Source organism: Astatotilapia calliptera, chromosome 11 (genome assembly GCF_964374335.1).
Source record: "Astatotilapia calliptera chromosome 11, fAstCal68.1, whole genome shotgun sequence".
NCBI classification, from domain to species: Eukaryota; Metazoa; Chordata; class Actinopteri; order Cichliformes; family Cichlidae; genus Astatotilapia; species Astatotilapia calliptera.
The window spans coordinates 28,709,466-28,724,065 of record NC_137432.1 but is presented as its reverse complement, the minus strand read 5'-3'; the positions used below and the strand labels follow the sequence as shown (position 1 = coordinate 28,724,065).

Sequence of the window (14,600 nt, the reverse complement as noted above, 5' to 3'; positions counted from 1 at the left end):
GATAGTTCTGGGGGCTTGAGCAGGCATAAATCAGTTTCTATGGTCAGTGTGGGGATTTGGCTTCTGTTTGATGAAATAAAAAAGTAATTATAAATCAGGAAAGGTTAAGGTGAAAACTTAAGGAAGCGTTAAGCTTATAAGGTTATTTTAGGGAAATTTTGGCAAATATTTTAAAACATTAACTTTTAGGGAATTACATTTAATTTCAGGACTCTGTGATTGCCATATGTTTCTCTTATAATCACAGACAGTATGAAACAGATTTGTCACACATAAGGTCAGATTTTAGACTTTTAACTGTATTACATTTCCTGCTGATGAGGACCCTCCCTTTGGCCATTCACAATAATAACGTAATGAAATAATAGATCAACAATTAAATGGCAGTTATATACCATAGGAATTTCTGTGGATTCAAAAGACATTGAATTAACAAAAACTTTATAACTACATGACAGTCTCAGTAATGAACTAAATATTTTTCTTTAATTTTGCACATTTAAGTCTTCCAGTCGTGCTGACAAACTTATTTCGTTTGCTACTTAATTGTAATGCAATTAAACCTCTTTACATTCACAGGAAGAGGGAGTTTCACTGATCCAATTATGCTCAAAGTAGCCTATATGTGGTCCACAATGTAAACTGTCAGTTTGACATCCCTGTCTGAGGTCTGAGAAAGAGAGAGCAAGAGAGACCGTCGTGTTTTACTTCTAGGCATGCGCAGTGCCGAGAGAGCGCTCTGACTGACCACGTAGCCTGTCTCAGCTGCGGTACAGATAGCTGCAATACACGAATTCACGGCCTCTCTACAGTAGCAACGGGCCGCTGAAAAATGGCGAGATACCTGAGGCCTCCGAATACATCTCTTTTTGTCAGAAACATCGCCGACGAGTCCAGGTACGTTGTTACTTTCAACCCCGCCGGCGTGCAAGCAGGCATGGTCAGGCTAAATGTGACGCTAGTTAGTTAGCAAACATGTCAACGTGATGTCATCATCAAAATTAGGAAACTGACGTTAACGGTCAGAGAGCGACTCCGGACAGAGAAGCTGGCTACGGACAACACAACCGTGTAATATTTGGTAATACTTAGAAATAAGAAGCTGAAACATTCGTGTTGTTACTGAAGTTAACGCTACACCCTGACCTGTCTGAGGGGACAAAAAAAATAAACGACTGAAATACGTCTTTGAAACTGAACTAAAGGCTGGACAGCAGCAGTTCCTGCAAGTAAACTACAATATCTGTAGTTTACGCACTTTTGCACTATGCACTTTTTAATTATGGAATTTAATTTTATGTCCTTCCTATCATTAAAAAAATAATTAAAAATATTAAGGCAACACTTGAACATTACAGCCAATTAAAACTTCGGGCATATAAATAGTGAATTCATTTTATCTGCTTTGGTGCACGTGAAAGTGATAACAGGTGGATTGGAGAGGCAACAATACGACAGAATGGGTTTTGAAGGTGGTGACCACAGACCGTTGCTCTCTCTATATCCCCTCTCACTTATTTTCTTGTTTTACTTTTTGCTGGTGCCCATGTCATTGCTGACATCATAAGACTGTGGTCCATTCGAGTTACAGAGATAGTCCACCTCTTACAGGATTGCACATCTTTAAGCCCTGTCACGAGGTTTGATTTGTCTCCCAGCACAGGCTTAAGACAGTGGAAGGGATCTCAATGCACTTCAAGGTGCTCTGTTTTCAAATTAAGTTCAAAAGGCCTTTATCCTCAGGGCATGGCTGTTTAAGCTTAAACAAAAAGTTCAGGCACTTGCTTGACTGTGCTATGAGAGTAAAGGCATTTTAAATTTTATTTTAAACAGAATGTCTTTTGAGTGTTTTGAAATTTTAGCCAATGCGTATCCTTTCCAAAGAGTCCCTCAAATAGAATTGGTATTATTCTGACTGAATAACAGTCAGGAGTGCTGACTGACTCCACAAGACTGTTGAGGCGATCCCAGAAGACAGCCCATTCCTTCAGGGGAGTTTCACGGGGCCATAGAAGGGAATTGACCCAGCAAAAGGACCAGTATCTGCTCCTTTGTGTGAAGATGAACAGAGCCTTGCTCATGTGTGTGTTTCTGACCAAAGACTATGTAGGGCATCCTTTAGTAAGACATGTGCTCACATGCCATACACTGTGTTTGGCATTACCAGACAACACTTAGAACTAGCCCGTTGTCTTCACGGATGCAAGTCCACAGTGAGTACATGTGCCAGGTGTGAGCGAGCCTGGAGATGCCATGACGAATGTCATGATGCCAGCTACAACATTGGCACCAAATCAGGTCAAATGGATTCACAATGGGTTATGCTTCCTAACTGGGGACATTGGTATCCCTAAGGTGTAACTGCCTTTGTGCTACATTGTTTCTGCTGCCAAGATTAAAATAAAAAATGTATTTGGAAATTAGCGTAATGAGTTCTGTTTGATAATCTAGAGGCCTAAATGTGAATAGTATGACTTAAAGTACTTATTATTAAAGATAATAAGTAGATTTTTAAGTGTGGTTGATTTCACAAAATAAAAAAATCACTTCTGTGAAAAGTGCCATATATGGGTTTTATGGCCGCAATGAATATGTGAAAAAGACAGTTTCTGGTTAAATTGCACAAATTCACCTTAAATGTCCTGATGAGGAAACTTCCTTATGAGTAAGAAAGTAATTCGGTTTATTTGCTGTTAAGCAATGTCCGATGCTTTGCTGGCGCCAACTCTTGTGTATGTGCTGCACACTGGACTCGAGCCAAATTCATATGGTAGCCAGCAGAATAAATGTGCTTATTTCATGACACTTTAGGCCAGAGGATTTACGGCGTGAGTTTGGTCGTTATGGGCCTATTGTAGATGTCTACATTCCACTTGACTTCTATACACGACGACCAAGAGGATTTGCTTACATTCAATATCCTTTATTCTTTCAGTTTATGTTTGTACTTTTTCACTAATGGATTGTAAAGCATCAACTCTGATCTGTTGGGTGCAGTGAATTGAGTAACACCTGATTTAATATTTCCCTTTTAAGAGGAGTTTTTGTAATGTAATTGATTTTTTTGTTTGTTTTTTTAATGCTTCTAGCATTAAATATACTCCTAACCAATATTTCTTCTGTTGTTGCCTCAGAATGGTAAAGATACAGGTATGGAGACCCCACACCAAAGAAAGTTGAAAGGCGGTTGTAGAGTAGATTCAAGCCAAAGACATCCAGGCGACAAGCAGTAGTGGAATTTGGAAAATAAAGACAGAGCAAAAGCATGAAGATACAAAGAGGACAAAAAAGAGCTTCCAGGCTTCCATTTGTCTACCAAAGGGAGGAAAAGAAAAGTGTTTATTGGGCAAAGACAAGCAGGAAACCTCAAGTTCTTCTGCCAAGGCTATAAAGATCAAGCTGAAGGTCAAGCATGTTAAAGGTAACAAGCCAGACTTTTTGTATCCTACCCAATCTGATCACCATTAGTATTTGTCTTGTCTTCACAATTTGAAGTCACAAATGGGCCTATTTTTAATGTTACATAATTTGAGTTGGTATTACGGAAGACGGTCAATTATAAATGAAAGAAATATGCTGAGATGATGAATTACTCTTATACATTTTTGGCCTCACTGATCCAGTAGCTGTGTGGTGTTTTTTTTTGTGTGTTTGCTTTTTATTTTACTTGTGTTGCAGCTGCTTGCTGTTTTTTTTTATTTTTTATTATTGCATGCGTGCAGCTTTCAGCTCCACCTTTCCAAATTAAAAGTCCTTAACAATCCAGCATGTTTGAAGATGTCCGGGATGCAGAAGATGCTCTTCACAACCTGGATCGTAAATGGGTTTGCGGGCGCCAGATTGAGATCCAGTTTGCACAGGGAGACCGCAAGAGTATGACCCATTGGCATTCCTACTTGAGCTTAACTGCACCATCTCCTTTTGGGAAATGTGTTGTATTGTTACATAACCTTTTGATGTGGATTTGTCAATAAAGCCCCTAATCAGATGAAGGCCAAGGAGCGCCACTCCCCTCGCAGTTTCTCTCGCTATGAGGATGATCGGGATACCCGCAGAAGACGATCACGGAGTCGCAGTTATGATCGCCGCAGGTCCCGGAGCCCTTCTTTTGACCGTCGCCCTCGGAGGTCTGAGAGCCCTAGAGAGTGAGTTCTTGGCAACTTTTACGCCTTTTAAGGAATATAAGACATTAAAGTTCACCAAAAACATAATTATATAAATGTAGTGAGTGTGAAGGAGTGCTCTATGGATGTTTGCAGCTCTGAAAGCAGGCACTTGCAAAGGAGGAGGAAAAAAGAAAGGGGAAAGATGGAGGGGCAATTTATGACTCAATAGAGTGGGGGGGGGGGGACGTGTGTGTACATACTGGGGCTGCAACAATTCGAGTAACATGAATATAAATAAAATTCTCAATGCAAATTTTTTGCTTCACTGCTTTGTTTAAACTCTGTAGCACTCAGATGTCATTATGTAAGTGCAAGCGTTTCACACACGTTTTGTATTAAAAATAAATATGCAATAGAAATATATCTGGCGCACATGTGCAAATTAAAAAAATATTACAACATTGAGCCCAAGCAGCCCCCAATTTTTCAACAAAAAAACGGATAACACAACAGCAGCAGGGAAGATGCTGTCATAGTTTATCAGGGAGATGCCGTGTGGGTAGTTGGCACTCTGCCTCTGCTCTGTGTGGGTAGACAGTGCAGAGGCAGAGCAGTTACTGAGATGCTGAGCTCAGCTGGGGTTAAAGCAAACATTTTCTAGTGTGCAAAACAGCAGCACTTATTCCTGCAAGCATTATTAAAACCTTTATTTGGAAAAAGCTGGTGGGAGTTCTCCATCAAACCACCTGTTTAAAAGCCTTCAACGTGAAGAGAAGCAAACTCTGTAGTCATCCTCATTTTTGTTTTTTCCACAAGGAAAATCTACAGTAAAGCTACTGAAGTTAAAATATGGAGATGGGCTGTTAGCTTAGTCTGATAAGATGTTTAGATTAGGCAGCTAGCTAAAAGCTGCAAGCAGCTGTCCTACTTTATATCAGAGCAATACCTGCAACAGGGGTGACTCAACGAAATGGGGACATAGGGTTTAGTAACCCATATTTATATCAAAGCTTTAGTAACGTTATGCAATCCAAATCCACAACATAAAATATACAGTGTTATATTAATTGTATCAATATTTAATAATATAAAAATAAAAGTTTTTTTTCACAGGCTGGTCAAGCTATAGAAGGGCCAATAGCTGCCCTCTTTGCCACCGGAGAGCATTGAACAACACTTCAGGAATTTGGAGTTATCATAAATGTTAACATGCTAACATTTGCCGTTTAACTATTAGCAACTAAATGATAGCAACATTAGCCACCTGTCATCAGTAATGTAGCAGCCTGTGGACAGTGAGTCACAACTTATTATGGACAAATGGAGAACGACACAGGTTACTGGCTGTGCAGTGTCAGGGGAACAATAGCTGAACCGAGCAGAGAATCCAGAGGTTTGTTGAACTAGATCTGAAGACCAGAGCTGAGGATCAAACGAGCTGCACACTGCAGCAGAGAAAATAGTGGTTTAAAGAGAGACTGTAGGCAATTGTGGACAAAATGACAAACTTTAACTTTTCTACTTACAAAAATGTTTTGAAAAATGTCTCATTTAGTTTAGCCAGCTGTGACTTGGCTTTGAAATTGTTTTGTGACAAAACCTGAGACAAAAACATGCATTAAAACATACACATGATCACACATCAAATCTACCTAATCCAGGAGCTACAACCCTGTCAGAACTTGCCTGCTGTAAGAAATCTTTTGTGTTTACATGTATGTATTCACGTATATAATACAAAGGGTGGGGGTGGGGTACTGCAGGGGCTGGCAGAATTTTACGTATATATGTGACTGTTTGTTGTTTTCGTTTGTTTGTTTTCTCAGCTTCAATCTGGGATTTTGCAAACATAACACTTTTTAGACATAACTAATTGTTATTCTGTTAAATTAGGACGTTATACAGGCAGGACTTTTTCTCATTTTCTTCTTATCCCTCACTTTAACGTTTTTGTTTGATTATTAGCTATTGCGACTGGCCACTACTTTAATGATAACGTAACAAGCGGTTAATGTGGCTTTTTCACAAATGTACTTTTAACTATAGCAGATAGATCCACATTAAAATTATTTGATTTGGCACAGTTTTTACACTGCATGCCCTTCTACACGTAACCTTCCCATTTATCTAGACTCTGGTCTAGGAGTGCACTAGCTTGTGACTGACTTGAGTTTGGGTTTCTGTCTTTCACTGTCTTTTACGTTTATAACTGTTTAATATGTCAAGGGTATTGAAACGAGAGCTTAACCAGCTTTTCAACATCCCTCAAAGAATTGCTCGGTTGACTATCTTGCAATTTTGGATTATGCAAATTAGCAACTTGCTATTCTCATGATGAGCTGGGGACCTATTCAGGTTATAGCCCACCTCTCAACCCTGAGATAGGCTTCATATCCTGCCCCTGCAACCCTGAGTGGAATAAGCGGTAAAGAAAACTGATGGGTGAATGATGGATTGAGGAAACATGGTGGGTGTATCACTCGTCTCTCTGGTGGAACTTTAAAGTAGAGCCTATATTTAGTATTAATTTCCTCATAATTACAAACTGATATGCAATACATTCCTTGGAATTCTGTTTTTTGTTTGTTTGTTTTTTACATTTAAATATTAAATTAATTGAAAGTTGTCATTACATTTAAAAAAAAAAACAACAAAAACAAACAAACAAACAAAAACAAAACAATTCTGTGAACTTCATTTACCAAAATGCAAGTGAACACAGTCTGAAATGGCTCTCATGCTGTTGGCTGATTGCAACTTGGTGCAACACAGTTAACTAAAGCAGTCATTTAGCAAGTTTGGAGTGTCATTGCTTTGAAAGTGACCAATCACAGTAAGACCAGTTCCTGCTGTGGTTCCTCCCCTCTGTCATTTAACTTTAAAGGAGAGCTTGTACACTCTGCAGTGTTCTGAGACGAATGTGCTGTGTGCCTGGTGGCTGTTGTGCACTTATTTCTATGTGCTGACATGAGTGAGTCTACCACCTCTTGTGAAATATTTATTTGTGACTATGTTTTAGTTATGATCTGCTTGTGACATGTGCCATAAATGTAGTTTCCTGTAATTGTGTGGGCCATGCGCAGCGTGTGAGAGGGCATGATGTTTGCAGGTTTGTACACAGAAACTTTGGACGATGTCCGAGCGTGGCAGTTTCTGCAGGAAACAATTTATGTAATAAAGAGGAAGCCATATACTGCTTGTATGTAGGCAAGCCATGCTGTAAGGATATAAAGTAATTCACTCAAACTGTACAGTAACTCAGCAATTTTGTTTTCTTGTTCCCTCTTCAGCTCTCGATCCTACAGCCGACACAGAAGAAGCAGAAGCCATGAAAATAACAAGTGGGCTCATTTCTGTCCTCTTGTATTTCAGTAATCATATAAACATGGCACTGTACTCTGTAATGATAGTAACTGTAATGATAATCCCAATAGGCACAAAGCTCCTCCCAGTGACCACCACAGAACGCACCATGAAACGGCCTCACACTCCACCTCCCGCTCCCCATCAGCGTCCAGGTCAAGACCAAAAGGTAAAAAGAGCCAGTCCAGGTCTCACAGCCCTGCCGAAGACTTCCACCCATCCCAGAAACAGTCTGTCAGGAGATCCCCATCACGCTCCTACTCTAGATCCATGTCCCGGTCACGCTCTCGCTCCAGGTCCTGGGCTGGACGCAAGTCTGGAGGCCACTGACAGACTGTTCTCCAAAGCCCTGTTTATGTTTCTCTAGAGGTTTCTGTTTAATGTTCACCTCTAGCCATTTTGGACATGCATTACTTCACATTGTTGGCTTCATTAATCTGGTTAATGATTAATTAACTGGTTAATAATGTTCTGTTACGTTCCTCCCAGGTTTTTTTGTTTTTTGTTTTTTTTTTTGTTTTTTTTTCCCCCCCAGACGTACAAGCAGCAGTGACAGGAGAACCACAGTATGTGTGCACAAGATTTTTTGCTTTTGTAGCTACAAGCATTATCAGTATTGACTCTAGCGTGTATAACATTTGGTTCCCTGCTCTTGCTGCTGAGAACTGCACCAATTCCCTCCCACACAGAGAGAAGGCTACCTTCTGGATTGGGAAAGTTCGTAACAGAAGAATACCTTAAAGTTGTAAATTTAAAAAAAAAAAGATTGGATATAAGCTACTACTGTAGTGAGCTATGGAACTCATGCAGAGCAATGATTTTGTGCGTCACTATCTATCAATGTAACTGCATGCACTCAAAGTTGAATGCTTCAAGGTCCAACTGTGTTAAGAACTGCTGTTGTGACCTTTATGAAGAGACCAGGGTGCAAGTAGACATGTTAAAAGGTTGTATTTATAGAAAGGTGTGCATGTGTGAAAGGAGTCTTGTGCTTCCTGCTTTCATTTCTTATTTTAATACGGAGGAATCTCTTGCCAAAGGTAAATAAACAATTTTGTTATGTTTGTAAGAAAAGCACATTTGGCTCCTGCTTTTTTTTTTTCTTTTTTTTGTGTACATGTGTTAAATTAAACTGAAGGCCTGCTTTGCCAGTATTCACAACATGCCCTGGTCTGGTTTAATTTCAGCAGGCCAACTTGTATACTATAGTTATTGTAATTGCTGTGACAATGAAAGATATGCTGATATAGCTGGTACCCAGAGTCATTTTGTTATGTAATAATATACTAAAGATAAGAATCAATTGTTTTTCGTGTCCCTAAGTAACTCCCTTGTTTAAACTGTTATACCTGATATCTTTTGACAATAAATACATTCTTACACTGCTCTAGTTGAACAAGCTGTGTTGTAAAGGTAGTGTCAAACAAGTGTTACTATATCAAGTCAAAAATACTCAAACACAAAGTAGGGGGGTAGGGGAGGGGATTTAATTTTTTGTTTGAGGTTTTTTTTTTTTCGTTCAAGTTTTTCATCAATTCAAAGAGTGCTTTCTTGTTTTACATTTTGTAACAAATTAACACCAATTGTAAACAGGGCACATTTCATTGTTCTTGGTGACATTTCATCCGAGGGACAAATTAAAAAGCCAATTCACTGATTAAAATTTTGAATATGGAGACTGCCATGCATGATTTAGTCTGGGCAAGAAAAAAAGGTTTACATGAACCAAGAAAAGGCAGTAATTAAAATAATAGACATTTTCAATTGTCAGCAGGCGGAAGAACAGCCAAGAACTGAAAATGTCTGGAAAATATTTGGTCAACTTGGGAATTTCCACCAATGATTATGGTCAGTTTCAGTATGAGTTTTAACTTAGGCACAGTTTTTCTTTTTTGTAAAAAATAAAACAAAATAAAGTGCTATGCTTACACACCATTGTAAGCACATTCACAACTCAAATCTATACATATGCAAGTCTCCTAGAGTCCAATTGGGAGTTTTTTTTTCTATTTTACTTGTTTTTCCCATTTAGCATCTTTCAACCTACACTGCACAATACACAATAAAAAATGTGCAATAACTCTGGAAAGATCAGAGTATAGGGGTACTGATAGATGCTATAGGCAGCTTTTTTTTTTTTTTTAACAAAAATATTCTTCAGTATTGAAGTCAAGACATGACCTTAGCATGTCTCATACATTCAGTGTTATTACTAAAAATACTTTTGTCAAACAGGCCACAAACTTGGCCTGCAAATGTACATATGCTACAAGTGTTTTATACAGTTCATTATTTACATGGCTCTTGAACTCACAAGCTTTCATACTTTGTTTTGTCATCTTTAAGCTGGCCATGAATGGCTCCAATTCTGCAAAGGGAAAGCAAAGAGCCTCAACAGAGAACTGAAAGAGAATCCATAGAAGATAGTCAATTACGCCTCCGTTAATTGAACAGCATCCTGGCCTGTAACTTATGAAAAAAAGAAAACAGTCTGATTGCAGTGCAGAAGGTTAAGGGACAGAAGTGCAAGAGACAACAGGCAGCAAGTGTCTGTTGATTATGGGGTAGTTAACCATTGAGACTTAATTTGTAAACACAAACACCAGCCTCCTGTCTCACATTGAGGCGCTTGGGCCTCTTCAGAAACATTCCTTAGCTCTGTCTCGCCTTGTGCACAAAAGCATACAGCCAACAGGGCCAGGCAATGTGGGGTTTTTTTGAGAAAACAAAACTCAGTAGTCCCACATTTAAGCAAGGCCCCCTTCCGCATGTTGGAGCTGCAGGCACTGTCCTGAAGAGGCAGAGACTGAGGAGCAGTAACGGTACTGATCAGAACAGGTGATCAAGGAGACGTCAAACCATTCACTTCGAGTTGGCAAGTGGAAATGGCAACACTGCCTTCTGCCCAAATGTCCAAAAAAAGAAAAGCAAAACATTGCTTTGGTTATACACAGCACATTATACATCTTTCAACAACCACAACAGAAAGCACTTATACAAAATAATGCTATGATAAGAGTGCTGTAGACCTTGGACACACTCAACTCCAAGTGCATGTGCGCACAGCGCAGTAAAAAAGGGTACGTGAGTTGGTGGTCCAAAGCCAGTGTGCCATGGTCTCTTACTACCCTTCGTTTGAGGTTATACCATTAACCTGTAGTTACACTACAGCTCATCTCCTGTAAAATATCTTTTTTTCCCTGCAGAACTGCAGTTGAGTGCCTTCTTTAGCCAAACAATGAATGTGATATATAAACAACAGTGGGCCCTTGATTAAAAGAAATAAAATTGCTACAAATATGAACCTGCTTTAGCACCTAAAGCTTAAGGAGATAACTCCAAAGATCATTCTTCATAGAAACATAAATGAAACACCATGTCTGTCCAAAGAAGTGGACCGTAAAAGTGATGGGAATTTACCTGACTAATGTTACCATCCTTGTTTGGGGAAAAAAGCACACTCAATCTGCCTTGGCAGCCAAGATTAAAAATAACAAAACAAAACATAAGTACAAAGAATATCCAGTTTGTCATAGTCACAGAAACTCCGCTAAAGGCATCACCGACCAGCAAGGCTGCAATTCTGTAAATTTTAAATGATCAGTTTTTTTAAAATGGATGGTAAACAGGAATTGCAAAACATTGCTCCTGTCAAGCATCCACCAACTTTGAAGGTCAGCCAAAAAAAGGAGAGAAAAAGAAAAGAGCTAAAAATACTACAGAACTGAGGCGTTCCTGGTGGGTGGGTCCATGCATTGGCTTATTTTTTTTCTTTAAATGAAGAACTGGTATCACCCCCATCAGGCCTGCACCTTCAGGAGGCTCTTGAGCTGGAAGGTCATAACTTCCCTGTTGTCACAGGAGCCGATAGGGAAAGACACCCAGTGACTAGGGGGTTTGGGCAAAACACTGGGTGAAGGTGGCTCACTGAATTTAGGCCCTGCATAGCTTGGGCTGCCTTGGGTTGCCAGGAGTGTGTTGAGATGAGACACTGCACCCTCCCAGTTCTGATCATAGTTGGTGGAAAAACGGACAGAAGCATTCTTCTCTGCAGACACGGCCTGCCGTGTCTCTGGAGACCTGTGGTAGGCAGCGCCTTTCTCGCTCCGTCGGTGGCCGTGGTGGTGAAGGCCCCCTGCCCCCCCTACGGATGCAGCTGCTCCGTTCTGGTCACGGCTTCGCTGCTTTGCCCGGCCAAGCTGGTGGTTCTTCTTGGCCAAAGGGCGCTCAGGGTGGGTAACTGGAATGTTGTACCTCTCTCCACCTCCCATACTGCTTTTGCTCTACGTGTCACCTAAATTGTGAGAATAGTATTATTAAAAATAAACTCTGGTTATACATTTCTATTCACGCTAATAATCTATGCAATTACAGCGCAAGTTGTTGACTACCACAGGCGCACCACATCACAATAAAAACAAGTACAGAGACTACGTGCAGAAACACCAGACAGCGAGGCTCGCCCATCCCCCACACGGACACCAGGAAAACAGCGCCAGCTCACCTCTTTGTTGTCAGAAAGTTAACCGAGTAGACGTCTCTCTTCAATCTTTCTCCTCCAATCGGGCCCCAGGTCCTCGAAGTAGTCTTCTGTCTACCTCTCGCTGCACATTTGTGTCCAGCAGGGTCTGAGGTTTTCATGTGCCAATAAGCGTTGTTTTCTCGTGAAGCCGAGCTGAACATCAATTCACCTCGGCGCACGATACTCCAAGAAGTCGCCGACCCTTCAGGGCATTAACAAAAAACGCTTATCAGATATGCTAACTTGACAGGACTTAACGTCCATTAGATATGCTAAATAGACAGGACTCAACATAACAATAGCGCTCACAGTGTTGTGACGTGTGACTGGGAACTGACGTTTTCTTCAAATATTCTATTACATAACATTGAAGTACCGACAAAATGACATTTCCTCGCCATTACATTTATAAAAACCTTGCATATAACTTGTAATCTATAGCGATTATCACACGAAAATGTTATGTAAGAAAAGTGCGACATCATAGCTCACTCCTGTTTGCTCAGGCTGGGCTTAAACTGCGGCCAATTTTTACCTTGTTCTTGTGTAGTAAATTAATAATAAAACGAAATAGTTTGTATACCCTTCATATAGGATCATTTAATTAATTAGCAAATCCAGTGGTTCAAATTCTAACGTTTTTTTTATGATCTAGGACGCTCTACTTTGGCACAGAACCAAAACAAAGAAACTCGGTTTAATATGGCGACGAGGTACAAAACTGTTTCTTACCGACTTCTTCAGGCTTGGTTGTTAAAGCCTTTCGTCAGAAAAGAATTTACAGTTAGCTTCTAAACTCCCTCTACGGACTATGTAGGAAGCACAGCAAACTATATCTCCTACAAATCCGTCACTCTCGAAGCTTATTTGGTGTTAAAGGCCGGTGAAGAGATCTCACTTCTCTCTCTCCCGACTCAGAATTGCGACAAAATGGACTCTACAGCAGCGGTATGTACTCCCTTGCAACGCAAATCTAACCAATCATAAAGCGACTACGAAATAAACAACCAATCATCGAAGAGGCAGTCGACAAGTTGCCTGTTGCCAGACTGGTGACGTTAATTGCCGACCCTCCTCTCCTTGCCTTTGTTGGAGCTCGGGTATTTCCCGAGAGAAGTGAAATAAAGAAGGAAAAAAACACCACTTTCGGGCTCTGGAAGTTAACGTAATAGACAGGAAATACCCGAGATGGCACGTAAAACATTACATAAAGGTTTAGAGTGAGCATAGAGGCAGTTAAGTGTTATGTAACACCAAGACACCAAGCATGTCCGCTACCCCTTCGGTTAGGTTGTAAACACGTCCAGTGTTTAGATTTACTGAGGTTTGTGCCACAGGAAACTGTTTTGGTTTGTTTTATCACATTTCTTGCTTTTTCAGGTTAACCCCTTTTATGCCCACTTGACACAGCAGCAACAGGCTGTAATAACAATGTCTATGAGCGGTTGTCCATCCCAAAAGTGTTTTGTTTTATTTAAATTCATTGGGTGGAGGTCTTAATAAGGGTTGGGGGGCTATATTACATATATTACCCTGTTTGTCCCTTTGATGTTGGTCTCACTTTTCCTCCCAATCTTTTCAAAGGACTTTGAGGTTTGACTTCCATGGCAGTCTTCCAGTAGGTTTTATGAGCGCAGGCAGGGCTAAGTGTCATCACTCTGTGTCATCGAGGCCTTGCCTTCTTTTCTTGCCTGGATTTTTAAAGAGTTGCACAACGCTGCTGAAGGCTGAAGGCCATGGCAAGGCAGGACACTCCCCAAAGCAAAGTAATCTCTGAAATGGGGCTGTGCCAATCAAGAGTCAGCTATGTAGGTCACCCAGAGACTGGGTAGGTCGCTAGAAACACATGGGGGGGTGGAAAGGACTACTCGCCATATTTGACTGGCTGCAGAAGCCAAGCAGTGTCAACACGTCACACAGATAGTGTACAATTGGAAAGTTGGATGGAAACTTTTTTCCTCACACAGAGAAAAAGAACAAAATTACAGATTATCTATTGGCCTGATTGTTTACGGAGTCCTGTTGGCCTACAAACAAGTGATTGAAGTTATGAATATGAACTTGAATGGTGCAAAATGTATGTCATATGCCCACACAAAGGGAAGTGGGGAAAGTACAGAAGCAGTTTCACACAGCTCAGCAATAAGTTCAACACATATAAAGAAAATCTGCACACTCAGTAAACATATTCAAATTAAACCTTGTACATTAGTTACTTAACAAAGAAACTTAATATGCTATAAAAGTAACACATAATTTACAGAATTTAAATATTAAAGTGAAACCCATGGTGAAATTGATCTATAAGTGGGTTTGGGTAAAACAGGCACATTAAATTGGAGGTCCTTCTCATCCCTACTGTTATTTAAGATTTATTTAGTTAGCACCACAGTGCGCAGATGAAGTTGGTACACTCAGATAACACTTTTTTTTTTTTTGAAGATGTGCCAGCCGCAGATGGTTTTCTGTGAAAAATGCCCACAGAGCATATTTGGAACGAACCACTGAAACCAAACAGGAAAAAATACCATTTCAGATGAAAAAGTTATTGTTGACGTGTAGTTGACAGAACTATTTATATTTAAATATATTTTATTTTATTTTTTTTT

At 40.1% G+C, this 14,600-nt stretch overlaps 2 protein-coding genes across 4 annotated transcripts; one reads left to right on the top strand and one right to left on the bottom strand.

The window, feature by feature from the left end:
- The first annotated feature begins 709 nt into the window (after positions 1-709).
- On the top strand, positions 710-9,610 carry srsf10a (serine and arginine rich splicing factor 10a). 3 transcript variants are annotated; one of them, XM_080308056.1, is made up of 6 exons: positions 710-897; positions 2,812-2,934; positions 3,767-3,873; positions 3,977-4,145; positions 7,397-7,447; positions 7,541-9,610. In XM_080308056.1, exons 1-6 carry the CDS (start codon positions 833-835, stop codon positions 7,797-7,799), a joined length of 774 nt encoding a protein of 257 aa, XP_080164182.1. In that variant the 5' UTR covers positions 710-832; the 3' UTR covers positions 7,800-9,610. The 3 variants fall into 3 exon arrangements, with proteins under 3 accessions (XP_080164182.1, XP_080164181.1, XP_080164180.1); XM_080308055.1 differs by lacking the exon at positions 2,812-2,934 and adding an exon at positions 3,135-3,440 and having other exon boundaries at positions 739-897; XM_080308054.1 differs by lacking the exon at positions 2,812-2,934 and having other exon boundaries at positions 739-897; positions 3,135-3,873.
- pnrc2 (proline-rich nuclear receptor coactivator 2) lies at positions 8,935-12,942 on the bottom strand. Its single transcript, XM_026184096.2, has 3 exons — positions 12,724-12,942; positions 11,974-12,193; positions 8,935-11,763 (listed from the first exon to the last, which is right to left on the bottom strand). The coding sequence occupies exon 3, from the start codon at positions 11,738-11,740 to the stop codon at positions 11,270-11,272; it is 471 nt and encodes a 156-aa protein (XP_026039881.1). The 5' UTR covers positions 11,741-11,763; positions 11,974-12,193; positions 12,724-12,942; the 3' UTR covers positions 8,935-11,269.
- Positions 12,943-14,600: the final 1,658 nt, after the last annotated feature.

What these genes read in the sequence shown, in the direction of transcription:
- pnrc2 (XM_026184096.2), bottom strand. Translation starts at nt 11,740, where the DNA reads ATGGGAGGTGGAGAGAGGTACAACATTCCAGTTACCCACCCTGAGCGC.
- srsf10a (XM_080308056.1), top strand. Translation starts at nt 833, where the DNA reads ATGGCGAGATACCTGAGGCCTCCGAATACATCTCTTTTTGTCAGAAAC. An exon ending in AACATCGCCGACGAGTCCAG is followed by an intron (nt 898 to 2,811) that starts GTACGTTGTTAC and finishes ATGACACTTTAG; the next exon opens with GCCAGAGGATTTACGGCGTG. An exon ending in CAATATCCTTTATTCTTTCA is followed by an intron (nt 2,935 to 3,766) that starts GTTTATGTTTGT and finishes TTAACAATCCAG; the next exon opens with CATGTTTGAAGATGTCCGGG.